Here is a 15,310-nt window from a genome sequence, read left to right on the forward strand (position 1 = left end):
ACAAACTAATTTACGATTTGAGATACGTCGTAGACCTCAAGTAAAGAGTTACCACAGGCCTCAGCAGAGGTACCGACACGTGCCACATTCATTTCCATTGCTTGCCATTTCATGTTGTGTTATGTCTTCTAGTACTTTTCATTCTGCGCGCACGTCTTTGGTTTTATGTGCTCTCGGGCGGCCAAGGTGGGTGTGTATGGTTAAAACACTGTACCCTAAGTCATTTCGAAACTACAAATCCATTATATTTTTCAAAACCATAAGCCTAAATCCAAATTGCATTGTGTCCAAGTGAAAAATATCGCAATCGCTTAATTTCATTTAAAAAATGTATGATAAGTTTTAGAAATTCAATGTTCCAATTTAAATCTGGTCAATGTCTTCAAATTCGTTGTTTGTTCCAATCCGCATCCATGATTATTGCTAATCTCTGGCAAACCCACCCCGTACCACAATAACTATAACGCTGCGACTATGTTCCATGAAACGGTCAGACTATATTCCTAGTATACCGTGCCCGGTAGCAGGCGACTTTACTATGCAAGTCTTCGGGTTTGATTAAAGAATGGCGTCATATTATGTACTTTATTGTATTTTCAATACGGCCAATGATTTATAATGAACTGCAGCTCAACATTTCCGATATGTTTCTGCTTTAATTTTACTTCTAATCTGATTTCTGGTTTTCCTGAAAATATGACAGACAACTAGAATTATCTTGCTGTCCAAGTTTTTCCGTGGCAGACTTTTGGTATCTGTGGCGGTTCATCATGCGCACAACAGCGGAGTGTATTTCTTATATTAACGCTTTTGGTGGCAGGAGTAGTGCAAGGTCCTGCGAGTCACTGTTCGAAATGAACATAGATATATCTATAAGTAAACGCATCCTAGTCCTACACAAGTAATGATCTCCTTTTCGCTGGATTCAAGACCATAAGTTATCCGATATCATCCCAAATATCCCTAGTCATCTCAGAACCATCAATACCATCACCGGTATCATTCTTTTTGTCAGCCTTCTTCTCTTTTGCCGATCAGTCTTTCTCCTTCCGGTTTCTTTTTTCTTCTTTCCTCTTTAGCTTCTCTTCTACTCTTTTTCTTCTTTTCATCTCGTCTATCTCTTGAAATATTATCTTCGCCTCGTAGTCGTATTTCTTCTTTGCATTGGCCGCTTCGATTTTTATTTTCTCTCGATGCTGTTTCCTACTCGCTCGCTCTTTCTTCTCTTCTTTTATCTTGGACTTCTTCTCGCTGTCCGCTAATTTGCATTCTTCTTCTTCCCGAGATTTGTTCGGCATGTTATCTTTTTCCTGGCATTTGTTGTCACTGCTTCTCCCTCTTTCACTTTTGGTATCTTCTTGTACGCTGGACTTTTCCGTGTCGCCAGTCAGCGATCCCGTAGATTCAGCTGCGTATCTGACAGATGCAAGCGTTGCATATATTATAGAATCAGTACCGTTACTAGATGAACCGTGATAGTCACTTCACATGAATATAGCGATTTATGGGCCCACTGGGGGAATAATGGTATATGTTTTTCCCGAAATTTTCAAGTGCGCCTGACGAATTTTCATCATGGCCAATAAGCCTCTGTTCAACGGCAGAAAAGGGGTTTGGAACGCACGCCTCTCACTTATAATTTATGATTAATTTATCCATCATTCATGACTTCTTTTAATTTGATTGAACCACCGGTAGTGCAATGCATTTAGCATTATTGTCATTGATGAGGAATGTGAATTTATACGTAACCGATGCGAACTAATTGCGATACCGTAGTGGCGTAGTCCGTTTAATCACCGTAAAAATAAGGATGGCAAATTTTCTGTCGCCTGTCCATATAGTTGCGGGGTGCAAGTGTACATAATGTCCTGATTGGAAATGCTGGTCTGTCTCGAGGTAACCATACGGTAATTTTTACCGTGTCGCCTATAACAAGTTTTTTCCTAATTTAACCACTTTGTCGGGTATAGCTGCGAACCAGTTTTGGAAGAGCAATTATATAAGTTAAAAGGAGCTTCGAGTGGATATTATTATTGAACCATGATATTAGATCACTGATTTGAACCGAGAAAACATACCGGTATAGTCGGTTGTCTGTCCTAACGTAATGCCTTAGTGCTAACCTGTCCATGTCCACATAGTTATCACCGCTTTCTAGATACTGAATGCCACACGTTTCTGTACTCTTCTTTTTACTTCTTTTCCAGGTTTTCCACCACGGCATAGCTTCAAGCTGTTCGATGAACGAACGAACACCCTTGGACAGGACCATTTAGCGCAAATGAATGTGAAGTCGTTTTTCGTTGTGATGTCACAGACATATGACTCTAAATTGATTCACCTTTTGCAGAAGCAATTCGCTGGTCTGCTTACTTAAAACTTTACAAGCGACATTTTTTACTCGAGAAAATCCATCACTCTGACAGCCACCGTAGCTCGGTGGTTTAAGCGCTCCCTCGAAGTTAGCGCGACGGGTTCGAGCCCCATCGAGCCTGTCATCCTAGAAATCGGCGATAAGGCAGGCTAGTTTATGGGTGTTGCGGGTTCCAAGCAGTGCGTTACTTCTGGGCTCTTCCAGGACATACTCATACGTATTCGCGGCTTCCAAGATTGTGCGAACCTGCCTCCTTCCAATTTCGTTCATCGGCGCATGTCAGCTGGTGTACCATACGTCCTCTTTTTTGACTTTTTTGACCTCGCAGTCGCAGGACGCCCTTTTATCCTCCTTTTTGAGATTTTACCCTCTTTTTTTTTGCGAATTTTCGACGGCTTAAGTCAACTGAGGTGCCGTAAATGACCTGATCACCAACCTCACCTGAACTAGTAACTCCGTTCGGTCGAAAAAAAAACAGAATCCACTCGCGTACCGCCTGGAGGACCTTCGCGTACCACTAGTGGTACGCGTACCACAGGTTGGGAACCACTGCCCTAATGGCAGGTTGCCGACTATATTCACGTTAGAATGTAGCTCAGAGAGATTCTTGGTCGGTTTCATCTCCTGCCGTGTCACACCACAACCCTTCAGACGTAAAACCGGGCTTCTAACACATGATCTTCAAAGCAGACGGAAATGGAACTGACCTACGATCATCGCACCTTCGTCATGACAATTTCCTATGCCTTCGTATGCGGTACCATTCCGGTCTCGTACTATGGCAGATGTTGTGTTACAATGGAATAGCAGAACAAACCATTCTTAACAAAACGGAGTCGACAGAAGACTTCCTCAGAGAAATATGACGACTGTCCGCCATGATAGACAGGTATTGTGCGGGAAAACAAATTGTGGTGCAAACTCGATAGACATCCTTACCTTATATCGTTGAAGCACCGTTATGCTGTGGAGCAGATCTGATAACAGTATTATGGTGTATGTGGTTCAGTACTTAATCTGTCCATGACGCGTCATGCCAGTGCCTGAATACTAGATTACACTAGGGCCCTTGGCTCCTACTGACGAGACTTGAATAGCAATCTACCAAACATTCGCGCCATCGCATGCGAAATATGCCACACGCAAGTGAGTGATGAGACAATCTCATAAATTATAATTTTATGATGACAACATATTTATCGACAAACGTTCGCAAACACAATGGCCGTCAACAGAAGTCACAATGTCCCTGATTTTGCATGCAAAATTGCAACGGCCGCATTTGGCAAACTCACCACAAATATGAAACGAGAAATATGTGGGTTCCAAGTGCAATATAAACAGAATCGATTCAGAATATGTGTAACGTGATAGGAGCAAGAAACAAACGTCATTATAGAAAAAGGAAACTTTTACACAACGGTATAGGTAATATAAGCCGTATTCGACATGACTTCTTATTCGAAACGATACATTTGATACGTCATTAAAAAGAAAAAATACAAATGAAGATGCAAAGGGCAGCCATGTTGTTCGCTTGCAAATATAAACATTCGTTACACGAAAGTTGATTCATTGTTGTTTACATTCGCTCTTGGCTTTGCTTTTCTTTCTCGAACCATTATTTGGATTTGAAATGTCTTCTTCGGAATACGCGGGCAGGTTTTTAGTGTGCCCCGCCTCGGCTCGTTGCCTTGGGCTTTTACCTGTTGAAACCAAGTCTGTTAACGTGGGAATTCGACGTGTGCAATACCATATCTAAGGGACTTATGCAGGTACAGCACTTTAATATACATTTGAATAATATATTGTGTTATGAGCACTCAAGTAAGCTCAACTTCGATTTCTACTTTCTACAATTACATATTACACATTGACTTTGACAGATATTGAAAAGCACATAGTACTTTAAAGGTAACTTTGCGTCATTTTATGAGTGAAATAGCTGTAAGCCAGACAAGAAGTAGAGGTGGTTTTCGGCAATAAGTTGTGCGTGGCAGAAGGGTTTCTTGCACGGCATAATGACGAAATTGAATGGAAGTTTGCAAGTGACGTTGACACCAGTTCCACTCTGGGTTGTAAGGCGAGTAAGGCTCTGTATCATGGATTCACAGTAACTGAACATTCCTAGTCATTTCGCGAGCATGCGTATTTTGAATGTAGCCAGCTCCGGTCAACTGCCAGAAGTATGCTAACCCTCCATTTTCTGTTTCGACTTGAAATATTTTTGACATGTCTTGTAAATCGCTACTATAACTTGTAACCGGGTAGAAATTTACGGCATTATTGATATTTTTACTTGAGATGACATTCAACCATTAACGGAAAGTGAGAAATCACACCAGGTGCGAAAAAGCAATGTACCTGTGCGGCCTGGAGTGGATTTATGATCTCTTTCGCTCGGCGATCGGGGAGAAGGCCGAGGGTCGAATTCATCGACGATCTCACGTGACCCCCTGCGTCTATCGCTGTGACCCCGTCGTTCAGAAGGCCGAGGGTCTAATTCATCGACGATCTCATGTGACCCCCTGCGTCTATAGCTGTGACCCCGTCGTTCAGAAGGCCGAGGGTCTAATTCATCGACGATCTCACGTGACCCCCTGCGTCTATCGCTGTGACCCCGTTGTTCATGATAATCTTCGCGAGGTCGGGCCGCAATAGCATCTCGTGACGATCTCCGGGGAACTTGATGATCTTGTCTGTATAAATGAGACGTAGATTGAGTATCTGAGTAAACGCAACCGTGGCGAATATGCAATTGGATTTCAGATCGAGATGCGAGGACAATCGATTAGGGCCGTGGCTCTCAACCTTTTTTTTTTCATTCTCAACTTCTGATGTATTCCAAATATACATTCCCCACAGCCTAAAATCCACCCTTAAAAATGCTTCCTCCAATAACCTTTGTTCAGATTATGTTCAGTTAAGACTCGAGAATGGTAAAAATTGGGCCATTCCCAAATTCAGAGTCACATTTTCCATATATATATATATAAAAATCGCAATTTGATAAAAACCAAGCTTATAGCATGTATTTATCGAATAAGTAGCCGGTATTAATCTGTTGGTGAGCCAGAAGCAGAACTCCAAATATGTGACTAAGCAAACTGGAGTCATGGTCAGAATTTGGATATCTTAGTCACTGGACCGCCTTGATATCACCTTGTTCGATTTCCAGACCAAAACAGCTTGACAGTGAAGGATTTAAGTCTATATAATCGAGTTTCAAAACACTTCTTTTTTCAGAAAGTATCATTTTTACATTCGAAGCTGCTTGAATAAGTTATTGTGTTTCTATGCTCTGATTTTGATTTTAATTGTAATTTAATTTCTGATTTTCTTGAAAATGTTACAGGAAAACTGAATTGATGTGAAGGCAGGGGGCACAAGAAAAGTCTCTGAGTTGATATATTTATACTATGATGGATGTAGTTGTGAAAGCAATACTCAACATGCGCGGGTAAAACACTAAACCAACACCAGTTACCTTCCGCGGCTACTGCGTACAGGCTCGCCCAAAGGCACTTTCACTTCTGTATTTTGACGACTATCAAGATTCGGAGGTGGTGGTCGGCTGGGCTTGGTCTCACGAGCCCGCCTCCTGTCATAGTCCCGTCGATCCCTTTCCTGTTCATAATAACCAGGAGGCGAGTGCCTCGCCTCCTCCCTGGACACTTGCGCGTCATGCGGTCGGTGACCATGGTGACGCCTGTCACTATGACGATCACTCCGTCTGTCATCGTACGGAGGGGGGTGGGCCCTATGTTCGTTCCGATGGCTTTCACCACCGGAATGACTCCTTGGGTCCCGGTGATGGTGATGGTGACTTCCGTGCCGATGATCGTCTCTGTGTTGTCGGTGCCCATTGGAATATTGCGGCAGAGGTGGATTAGAGGCTGAATTGTAATTCGGCGGGTCAAGGTTGTCGTCGTAGTACAGCGGTTCGTTACGGTGTTTTCCCTGTTACACAATAATAGAATTACAATTTTATAGAATTGTTTCGTTAACTTTTATACACAACGCAGGGTTGTAATCAAGTCACAAGGTTCCGAGTCACAAGCCAGTCTCACTTTTCAAGTTTTGACTCGAGTCAAGTCGAGTCATTTTCAATTCACCACAGAGTCAAGTCCGAGTCCAAGTCAGCTAGTAGAGGGACAAGTCCGAGACATAGTGCTTTGAATCGAGTCCAAGTCATTATTATGTTCACTGTTCAGTTCAATCCACTTTCAAATGCTTGAGTGATATAGAATGACTCGCCTTCATAATATAGTAATTTTCCTCAGTCTTAACAGTTTCAACAATAGTCGAAATACCAATCATAAGGTAACTTCATATTCTGCGAGGTTATAATGAAAGGTCTGTCTTGGCCGTCCCAGTCACGAGTCATATGACTTGGTTCGAGTCATGCGCAATGACTCGAGTCAATACAAAAAGTGACTCGAGTCGAGTCATGCTACGCATCACAAAAAAGCCAAGTCGAGTCACTAAAAAATCGCGACTCGAGTCGTTACAACCCTGACACATAACGTAGCCTCCGGGCAATACACAGAGCGCCAAACGCCCCTCGACTGGAACAAAAAGTTGTTTTAGTTATTGCCAGATGTGTTCAGAAATGAAGCACTTCGACTTTTCAAGAGTACTGAAGTACGCTTTGACTGTTTGTACTACTTACTTGCAAGTGAATATGAATTCAGGTTGTACTTCTATATGTATACGAGCACAAATTTACGACGTTACCGTACTACCACTCCCTCTGGAGTACCAAAATTGACGACTTTGCTCTCCTCTGCATATTGCACAGACAAACTGAGTTGCCGCTTACGCCCCTTTTAGGTTGATCTAATTCAAAGGCGTTAGTGATGATTTCCTATCAATTCAATCAAAATCAATCTTTGGAACGAAGCACCCGCGGCTCTGCCGAGCCCTAATAAATCAATACATGATATTATCATCAACCCAACTGAAACTTAGCATACCTTTTTCTTTGCTTTACGAAACATTTTCTCCGCCTTTTCGATGTCTCTCTCATGAATATACCTAGAATTTGGATAGAAGTCATACAAAAACACATAATTTTATGCGACAGTCATCAAAGCCATGACTGAAATCATCATGTGGAACGCACACTGCGTACCATATAAAACAGATTACTTAGGAATGACAGGCAATGTGTACGGTAGACCTTGCCTAGCAAGCACATAAAGCATTGGAAGACATTATTTTGATTTTCAGCACGCGTATTAAACCTGATGATTCGGGTTTAGTCGACCTAGGTTTCAAAGATCCTACAGCAGTAATAAAATATCGAAAGTCGAAACTATAATTGTCAATGATAATATAATAATTCACAGTGACAAAAAATTCACTGTAAAAAACTGTTTGTCATTGCTTGACCCGAATCATCGAGTCCAGCCATAGCTGTCACCGAGCGATACTAACTTGGCAAGTTCCTCATCTTGCATTTCGACAGCAGACTGAAGCTCCTTTTTCTGCCTACCGTCGCGTTCCGCTTTCAATTTCTCCTCGTTCTGGAGTCTCCTAGCCAATTCCTAGAAGTAAATTTGTAAATTGAAAAAAAATCAACACAAACATTTCGCGAATAAATTCAGGCCAAAATTACTTTTACTATGCCACATCATAAAGAACAGTACCAGCTACGTACCTTGTCAGACATTACTCTCATTCTCCGGCCGTCTTCGCTGTCCGCGGAAGTGACCCGCGCTTTTTCCATTTGCTTGGCGAGATGATGATCGCGTTCTTCAGACCGTTTCGCATATTCGATCGCTAATGAGAACAAAATTCTTGATTATTTATTATTAGACACGCTTACACAAACACACATATAAAACAGTTATTCATACTTGAACATTTTGACTCGGAAATGAATTTGAGCCTATGACTAAATGCAAATGATAGATACTAGCTCATCAAATATAACACTAACATACATTAAATGATGATTCAAAGTGTAAGATGTTATACTCAATACCTATGATACAGAAGTTTGGCAAAAAATCAGGCCATTCAGAGCATCAATATTTTCAACTTTCATGGGCATCAAGAAGCAATCCTTTTCATTCTACGTGAATAAGTAGTGTTAAATTTTATCAACTACTTTGTACGATTTTCGCAGACAGTGGTATTAAGGTAATACTGTGAGCCAAAAGCAACAGCAAACTTGACTTTAAACAATCTCCTCTCAGCTACTAATATGGGTGCATTTAAAATTTGTTTTGAACCACGCATTGACATGTTATCTTAAATCCAACCAGTACCATTATTTTAGATTCAAAAACACAATAATTGCAACCAATGATCGAAAACTAACATCATTAGTGTGTCAAAATAGCCAGTCATAATTAGCTTGCACAAAAAATCTTTTCGAATCATAATCACGAACCAGAGAGCAAATCCAAATCCAAGAGGGCAAATGAAACAAACAGGAAATGACATGCATCCATGAGTATTGAAGAAACTATCAATCACAATCAAGTCACGATATATTAGAAAAGTACTTATTAATAGTCAATGAAAAGACTCTCCTAGAAACAAGATTTTTGTGCATACAATGGCAGTCATTTGTGGACTTCTCAAAATGAATCATAAACACAATTTCAATACACTGGCGATGTTGCCACAGGGTTTCCATGGTGTCACCGCCAGTTGGCGATTACAATACGAGTAACATTTCACTTTAATCACCTTTTCGTCTCTCCGTTTCTTCCAGCAGCAGAGCAAGCTCCTGGAAATCGAAGATTTGAAATTTTATTCAAAATATCAGAACATTGCAGCGATAGTCTTAATACAGCTGAAAAAGTTCTGTACCTACTTGTCATGATTTTTCAAGTAGAGTAAGTTGAGTCGATCTACTCCAGTACTAGATTCAAGTCGAGTACCTCGGAAATTTACCAACTCATCAGTTTGGTGATTTCGGAAATTGGAATACTTAATATACTGGCTGAAAATCAGGCACCCGAAGAGACGATCTAGGTCTGAATGAAAGTCGGTGAGATGGTGAAAACTACCGTATCTCTTTCTTCGCAATCTTTTCTCTCCTTTTCCTGCATTGCCGCGTCTGTGAAGATTTGCTCCTGTATGATCTCGGCCAATTCTTCATCCATCTGCTTCCTATTAACATTAATCACACATGAAGATGAATACATATGAGAAATTAGGTTAATTGAGCAAGGTTACTACTTTAAGAAATCCTACGTTTATCCTATGTCCTTTGAATGGAGAATTGTGAATTTATTATTGCCAAACGCAAACTGCAACATTAATCTTACCCCCAGTGGTTTTGTCAACATACACTCAAGAGCAGCTTAGTTTAGGTTAGATTAGTGGTCTGGCTTAGCTTACATTAAGAAAGCCCAAACTATATTGCACTGAGGGTATGAAAAGCTTTCATAGTGAACATGGGTAAATTTGTAAACAAGAAAATGCTGCTGCAATGGCTCGTTATTCTGTAATATTCGTCGTTGAGACTTGCACGGTTCCAGTGGTCTGTCGTCTAGTGTTGGTCCATTAACAAAAATGACCACCCAACACAAACAGATAAAAAATGATTGCTCACACTTCCTCTTCTTCTTCCAAAGTTCTGATCCTGGCTTTCCGGTCCTCTTCGTCTTGCAATTCTTTCGCGGTTCTGAGGTCTTCCTGAATAGCTCGTCTCATATTCACATTTTGGGAATAGTGATGTTCAACTTTGAATTGAAAATGAAATTTTTGAGTGGTCAAGGATTCGTGATATTTATTACCTCTATGATTTGGGATTAATATAAAAAGGCAGCAGGACAGCAGTTTCAAAGAAGTTCACGCGAGATACCTTCAAAAGGATTGATATAGCTAATTGCAGTTTTAGGAATTGCATGGTCGAATCGAATAACCAAAAACTTTTTTATGCATCTACCAAGCACTCACAGGATAACTCATTGATAAAAATAGGAGAGATGAAATACAAAACATAACAGTAACACACATGAAACAGGCTATACATATAAAAAGAGTTCTACGTACTTTCTTGTTCCTGTAAATTGTAGGCATATGCTCCATCTTCAATAACACGATATTCCCTGACAACTGATGTGAATAGAATTGTAATAATCATCAAATGTACAGAACTTATTCAAGAGTAGCATGCACATACCGTCCTGTACTGGAGCTAGGTTTTTTGTTTCAATTTCACTTCGGCGACCTCGACTCTTTGGTTGTGGAGTACTCATTATGAATATAGGCTAAGCGTGCTGTAAATATAATAATTAATTAACAACTTACATCTCACAGCGACAGCATTGTTGGAGGCAGAACAGGACAATGTACAAAAGAAATTTATCTCTACCGTCACAAAATCATATTTGATAGGCTTGTGCAAAAACGCTGACAATCACCCAGTTGCATTGACCAACCATATAACATTATTAAGGTATTAGGCCTACATTGGGTAAATTGCTTTGAGCGGAGGCCGGCATCATATTTAGCTATGTGGGCTTGCTTCAAAATAAATTTTTCTGCATAATGGCCTTCAAAGAACACATAGCCATGTATGTTCAATATTTGCAGCCCATACATACATAGGCTACCTATATTTGTGACCTAACCGTGGCCACTCTAATTCTGACTCTTAGCTTGACTTGCAAAAGTATATAAACTTTTCTTGAGCCAGTAGTAACAAACCGCCCGCGACCAGGACTGTGATAACAATGGTGGATTTGCGGAAAACGAAAATTGACACATAAATGAAAACTACGCAAAAACTGTAAGAAGGAAAATGTATTCAAATACACTAACGTTGTTGTTTTATTAAAACTAAACCAGTTTAAGCATATTTGTGAATGAAGCAGGATTCCCATTCAATTCAACTCAAGCAAGATGCTTCGTTTGCAGTTTTGAAGTGATTCAATGAATATGAATGCATGTGTGCAATCCACCATTTAATGCACTAAAACAAGGGTGTGTCAAATTTGACAAAATAGATTCATGTCGACATGGGTGACATTGACAAATTAGATACACCCTTAAAACAGTATATCGGACGTATACACAACACGGAGCAACTTTGGCTGACAACTTAAACTGCAACCAAGTCAAACTGTACCTCAGACATTCAAGGCAAAATGTGCATCATACTAATAGAGAGAGAACGAGTTTATTTATCAACCGTCAATCAAATACATTACAATGATACATAGCAGCGAAGAATATAAAAGATTAATAGTACAGAGGAGTCTTTGATATGAAATATCCGGAAACTTTTTAAAGACTGTACCACCCTTTACTGTCGGGAACATCGTAGAAATACCAAAACAGGGTAACAAAATAAATAAGTTCCATCAACAATATGAACTTATTACGGCCTAACTAACGTGGACGTGGATGAGCGGTGGCATTTCATTCGCTCCATATCATTAATTCATATCATATCAAAATCTGACATTGATGATGAATATTTGATGAAGATGAAAACACTACAAAATATCAAACAAACAACCCCCGTTGTGGTGTGAATTCCGCACATTTTTAGAAACTTCGTCTTATACGCGGATTTAACCGTTTCTAACTGACACTGTCGCACAGTTGATCGCCGGACTTGACATATCCCGCAGGTGAATCTCGACTATGGTACAATGATCTCACATTCACAACGACATCATGACACAGATGATAAGACCCGCGCTGGCGGCCCTGTGGATATAAAGCCGTATCAGCTGTACCAGCTGTATCAGCTGTATCAGCTGTATCACCCTGTGGATATAAAGCTGTATCAGCTGTATCCCAGCTGTATCTCGATCTTATAGGCCGATTTTATCATGAATTATTGAAAATTTTTGCGCTTCACGCTGGTTTACTAAACATTACAACAATAATTTCGTGGCAATAAAGCGAACAACGTGATGCGGGACGTTTTATCACCGTATAAGAGCCCAAGATACCAGGTTTTTGGGGAGCCTGACGAAGTGCTGTTTCGTTCCTGCCAACGGGTATACACACCCGGAGATGATTAATTAATTATTATTCGAGGGCTCCTACCTTTTCAGGCACACCTCACTCAGCTCTACCAGCAGCCGGTAGCCTAAATTAGATTACGTGAGCAGAGAGACGTTATAAAAATTGATAGCAATCTATATGCAATTCCCGATCATATATTGACCGACTCAATCATGAAATATAGAAATTTCTCTTTCTTCGCGCGTGTAGGCGAGTAGAGCTGACTCACTAAATGTGTGACAGCCTACTAGACTATTTCGCGCATCCCAGACATAGTATAGACCTGATACTAATTGCAGAGTGATACCTGGGTGAATCTCGGTACGGCTTGTCTATAACAGTGGTTCACAACCTTTTTTTTGACGCGCCCCCCTTTATGATAGTGAAAAATTTTGCACCCCCCTTATCGTCATATCACAAAATCCAAGTGGGATGCTAGCAACCCCAACAGATTGTTTGGTGGTATGGTCCTACAGGGTCGGTTATGAATGTTGATGAGAGAATAAAAAATATGAAATTGGGTCTATATAGAGAGAAACACGCCTGCATTGGAGGCAAATCGCGCTCCCCAGGTTGAGAACCCCTGGTTTATAATATGGGAGCAGCGATGATTCTCAAAGTTAAAAGTAATTAAAAAAATAATAATAAAAAAATCAAGAATTGTTTGAACACAAGACACAGATTCCATACAGGTAGAGTGATACAGCTGATAGAGCCGTGATACAGCTTTATATCCACAGGGTGATACAGCTGATACAGCTTTATATCCACAGGGTGATACAGCTGATACAGCTTTATATCCACAGGGTGATACAGCTGATACAGCTTTATATCCAACCACGGTGATACAGCTGATACAGCTTTATATCCACAGAGTGATACAGCTGATACAGCTTTATATCCACAGGGTGATACAGCTGATACAGCTTTATATCCACAGAGTGATACAGCTGATACAGCTGGTACAGCTTCATATCCACAGGGCCGCGCTGGCCGCGCACAGATCTGCCTCAGAGAAGCCTCTCTCACAACAAAATAACATGATAAGCAAAGACAAAAAGACTCGGACAAGGCAAGCTATCGCGCAAACCCGGACCACACTTGAAGCATAGAAATTTACAAGCGTTATAGCGATATATCATTGGTTGTTGCTATGCTTAAAGAGTGCATCAATCACCCATAGCCTCTATATCACAGCAAGGCAATAATGTATAATATATCGTATAGCTATTACATAGAGAGTTACGACCTACCTACGACCAACGACCTACCTTACGGACGAAGAAACCGGACGCTCCAGGCTCCACCATTACGCTATAATTATCTCCATGGGAAACTGTCTTCCATGCTATCTCGCTCGGTGTACGATATTTCATGCTCGTTGTTCAATGATCTACTAAGATGGTTCAATCGAAGCATACCCTCCTAACCCTATGGGGGCTAGTAGGCACTAGGCAGAGATGAGCGGATTTGGAATTTCTATGTCCTAATCCAATCCAAATCCGAAACTTCAAATCCAAATCCAAAACCTAATCCATAACTTTTTCATTTTATAGTCCATGTCCAATCCTAATCCGATTCCAATTTGAAATTCAGAAAAAATGCTACTTTATGCAAGGGAGGGATTGGAAAATTTACTTTCACAACCAACGATTCTCTTGATTTGAGATAACTTAGCATAGGGCTGCACCTCTCATGTTCATTTGCACCGAGTGAACCATAGTGTAGTGTCCTATAAGTACATCAATAACTGATCTGAATAAAGTTTGTCGCCATTCGCCACACGAAATATTAAGCTCCCAGAAAATAGGTAAATCCAATCCAAAGCCTAATCCGTTCAGAAAAAAATCTGTAATCCTAATCCAATCCAAATCCGACAAAATTTCACAAATCCTGTTTTTTCAAAACCCAATCCTAATCCATGCTCATCTCTGCTAGTAGGTATCTATAATAATTTGCTCACTAGCATCACTTTGCGGAGCAAAGATTCCACGGCTACGCTCACGGATGGCGGACGCGCATCATTGCTGCGCGATTGACAGGGGAATCACCGCAAACACGAATTATAGATTAGCAAGGTTAGTTTTCTATACACGAATATGTTTGGTGTGCGCTTGTAGAGAATTGGGATCAGTCTCTGTGATCTCTATAACTACGATGTTGCTTCAGCTGCGTTTTTTATGAGCATCAGTGATATGATGGCAGGGTTATGCTTTTCACAAAGTCACAGGGTTCCGAGTCACAAGTCGATCTTGTAGTTGACTAGTTGTAGACTATCCCACTATTTAAGTTTCGACTCGCCCTTTTCATTTTATCGCAATTCTAGGAGTACTTTGAATTGATAAAAGTTCAAATGATGATAATGATTAACAAAACGAATTATTGGTAATAAAGGAGATGCAGCTATATTAGTAACGTTTTACAAAAACATCAGATTAGCAATTCAGATGCTTAAAGCTTAATATATACCTTGTCTTCCACTGATTTACTGTTTTAGTCTATCAATAATAATGTTTGCCTAAATATGATATTCACGTAATTGGAACTTGAAACTGCCTCTGGTTAACATTTTTCACAAAGTTGTTTCGAGTCCTTCATGTCTTAGTGCTTTACTGCTTTAGAATGATAACATTAGCGAAGTTGAGATAGTAGTATTGGTAAGAAAAGCACTTGTGACAGTACAAAAATCTTTTTCCTGACTGATAAGAATCCTTGTGCAATTCTCTATACCAGCGTCTATTTTGAGAAAATAATGTTTAACGATTCTAATCCCTGCATTCAGCGATACCGAAATAGATGAGGCCTCAAAAAAAGAAAAAACTTACAAAAGAAAGTGATAAGGCGGCGACTGCGGAAGGACCTACATCTTTGCACTGTTTCAAAAGACAGGAATACAGAAAAAATGGATTCACTCATCAAACCAAAGTCTGGAAAAATCTAAAAAACATG

The 15,310-nt window shown here is 40.3% G+C and overlaps 2 protein-coding genes across 2 annotated transcripts; both read right to left on the bottom strand.

Moving 5' to 3' along the window:
- Positions 1-764: 764 nt before the first annotated feature.
- On the bottom strand, positions 765-2,327 carry LOC145455376 (uncharacterized). Its single transcript, XM_080333342.1, has 2 exons — positions 2,127-2,327; positions 765-1,416 (listed from the first exon to the last, which is right to left on the bottom strand). Exons 1-2 carry the CDS (start codon positions 2,273-2,275, stop codon positions 1,035-1,037), a joined length of 531 nt encoding a protein of 176 aa, XP_080189468.1. The 5' UTR covers positions 2,276-2,327; the 3' UTR covers positions 765-1,034.
- A 1,212-nt stretch (positions 2,328-3,539) lies between these two features.
- Positions 3,540-13,810, bottom strand: LOC145455374 (uncharacterized). The gene is made up of 12 exons (XM_080333340.1): positions 13,633-13,810; positions 10,524-10,620; positions 10,394-10,456; positions 9,951-10,080; positions 9,403-9,505; positions 9,080-9,119; positions 8,040-8,161; positions 7,817-7,926; positions 7,354-7,414; positions 5,865-6,337; positions 4,742-5,076; positions 3,540-4,083 (listed from the first exon to the last, which is right to left on the bottom strand). The coding sequence occupies exons 2-12, from the start codon at positions 10,597-10,599 to the stop codon at positions 3,950-3,952; spliced, it is 1,647 nt and encodes a 548-aa protein (XP_080189466.1). The 5' UTR covers positions 10,600-10,620; positions 13,633-13,810; the 3' UTR covers positions 3,540-3,949.
- Positions 13,811-15,310: the final 1,500 nt, after the last annotated feature.

This window comes from Botryllus schlosseri, chromosome 14 (genome assembly GCF_051294905.1).
Source record: "Botryllus schlosseri isolate E-star chromosome 14, Bs_hap1, whole genome shotgun sequence".
Taxonomy (NCBI): domain Eukaryota; kingdom Metazoa; phylum Chordata; class Ascidiacea; order Stolidobranchia; family Styelidae; genus Botryllus; species Botryllus schlosseri.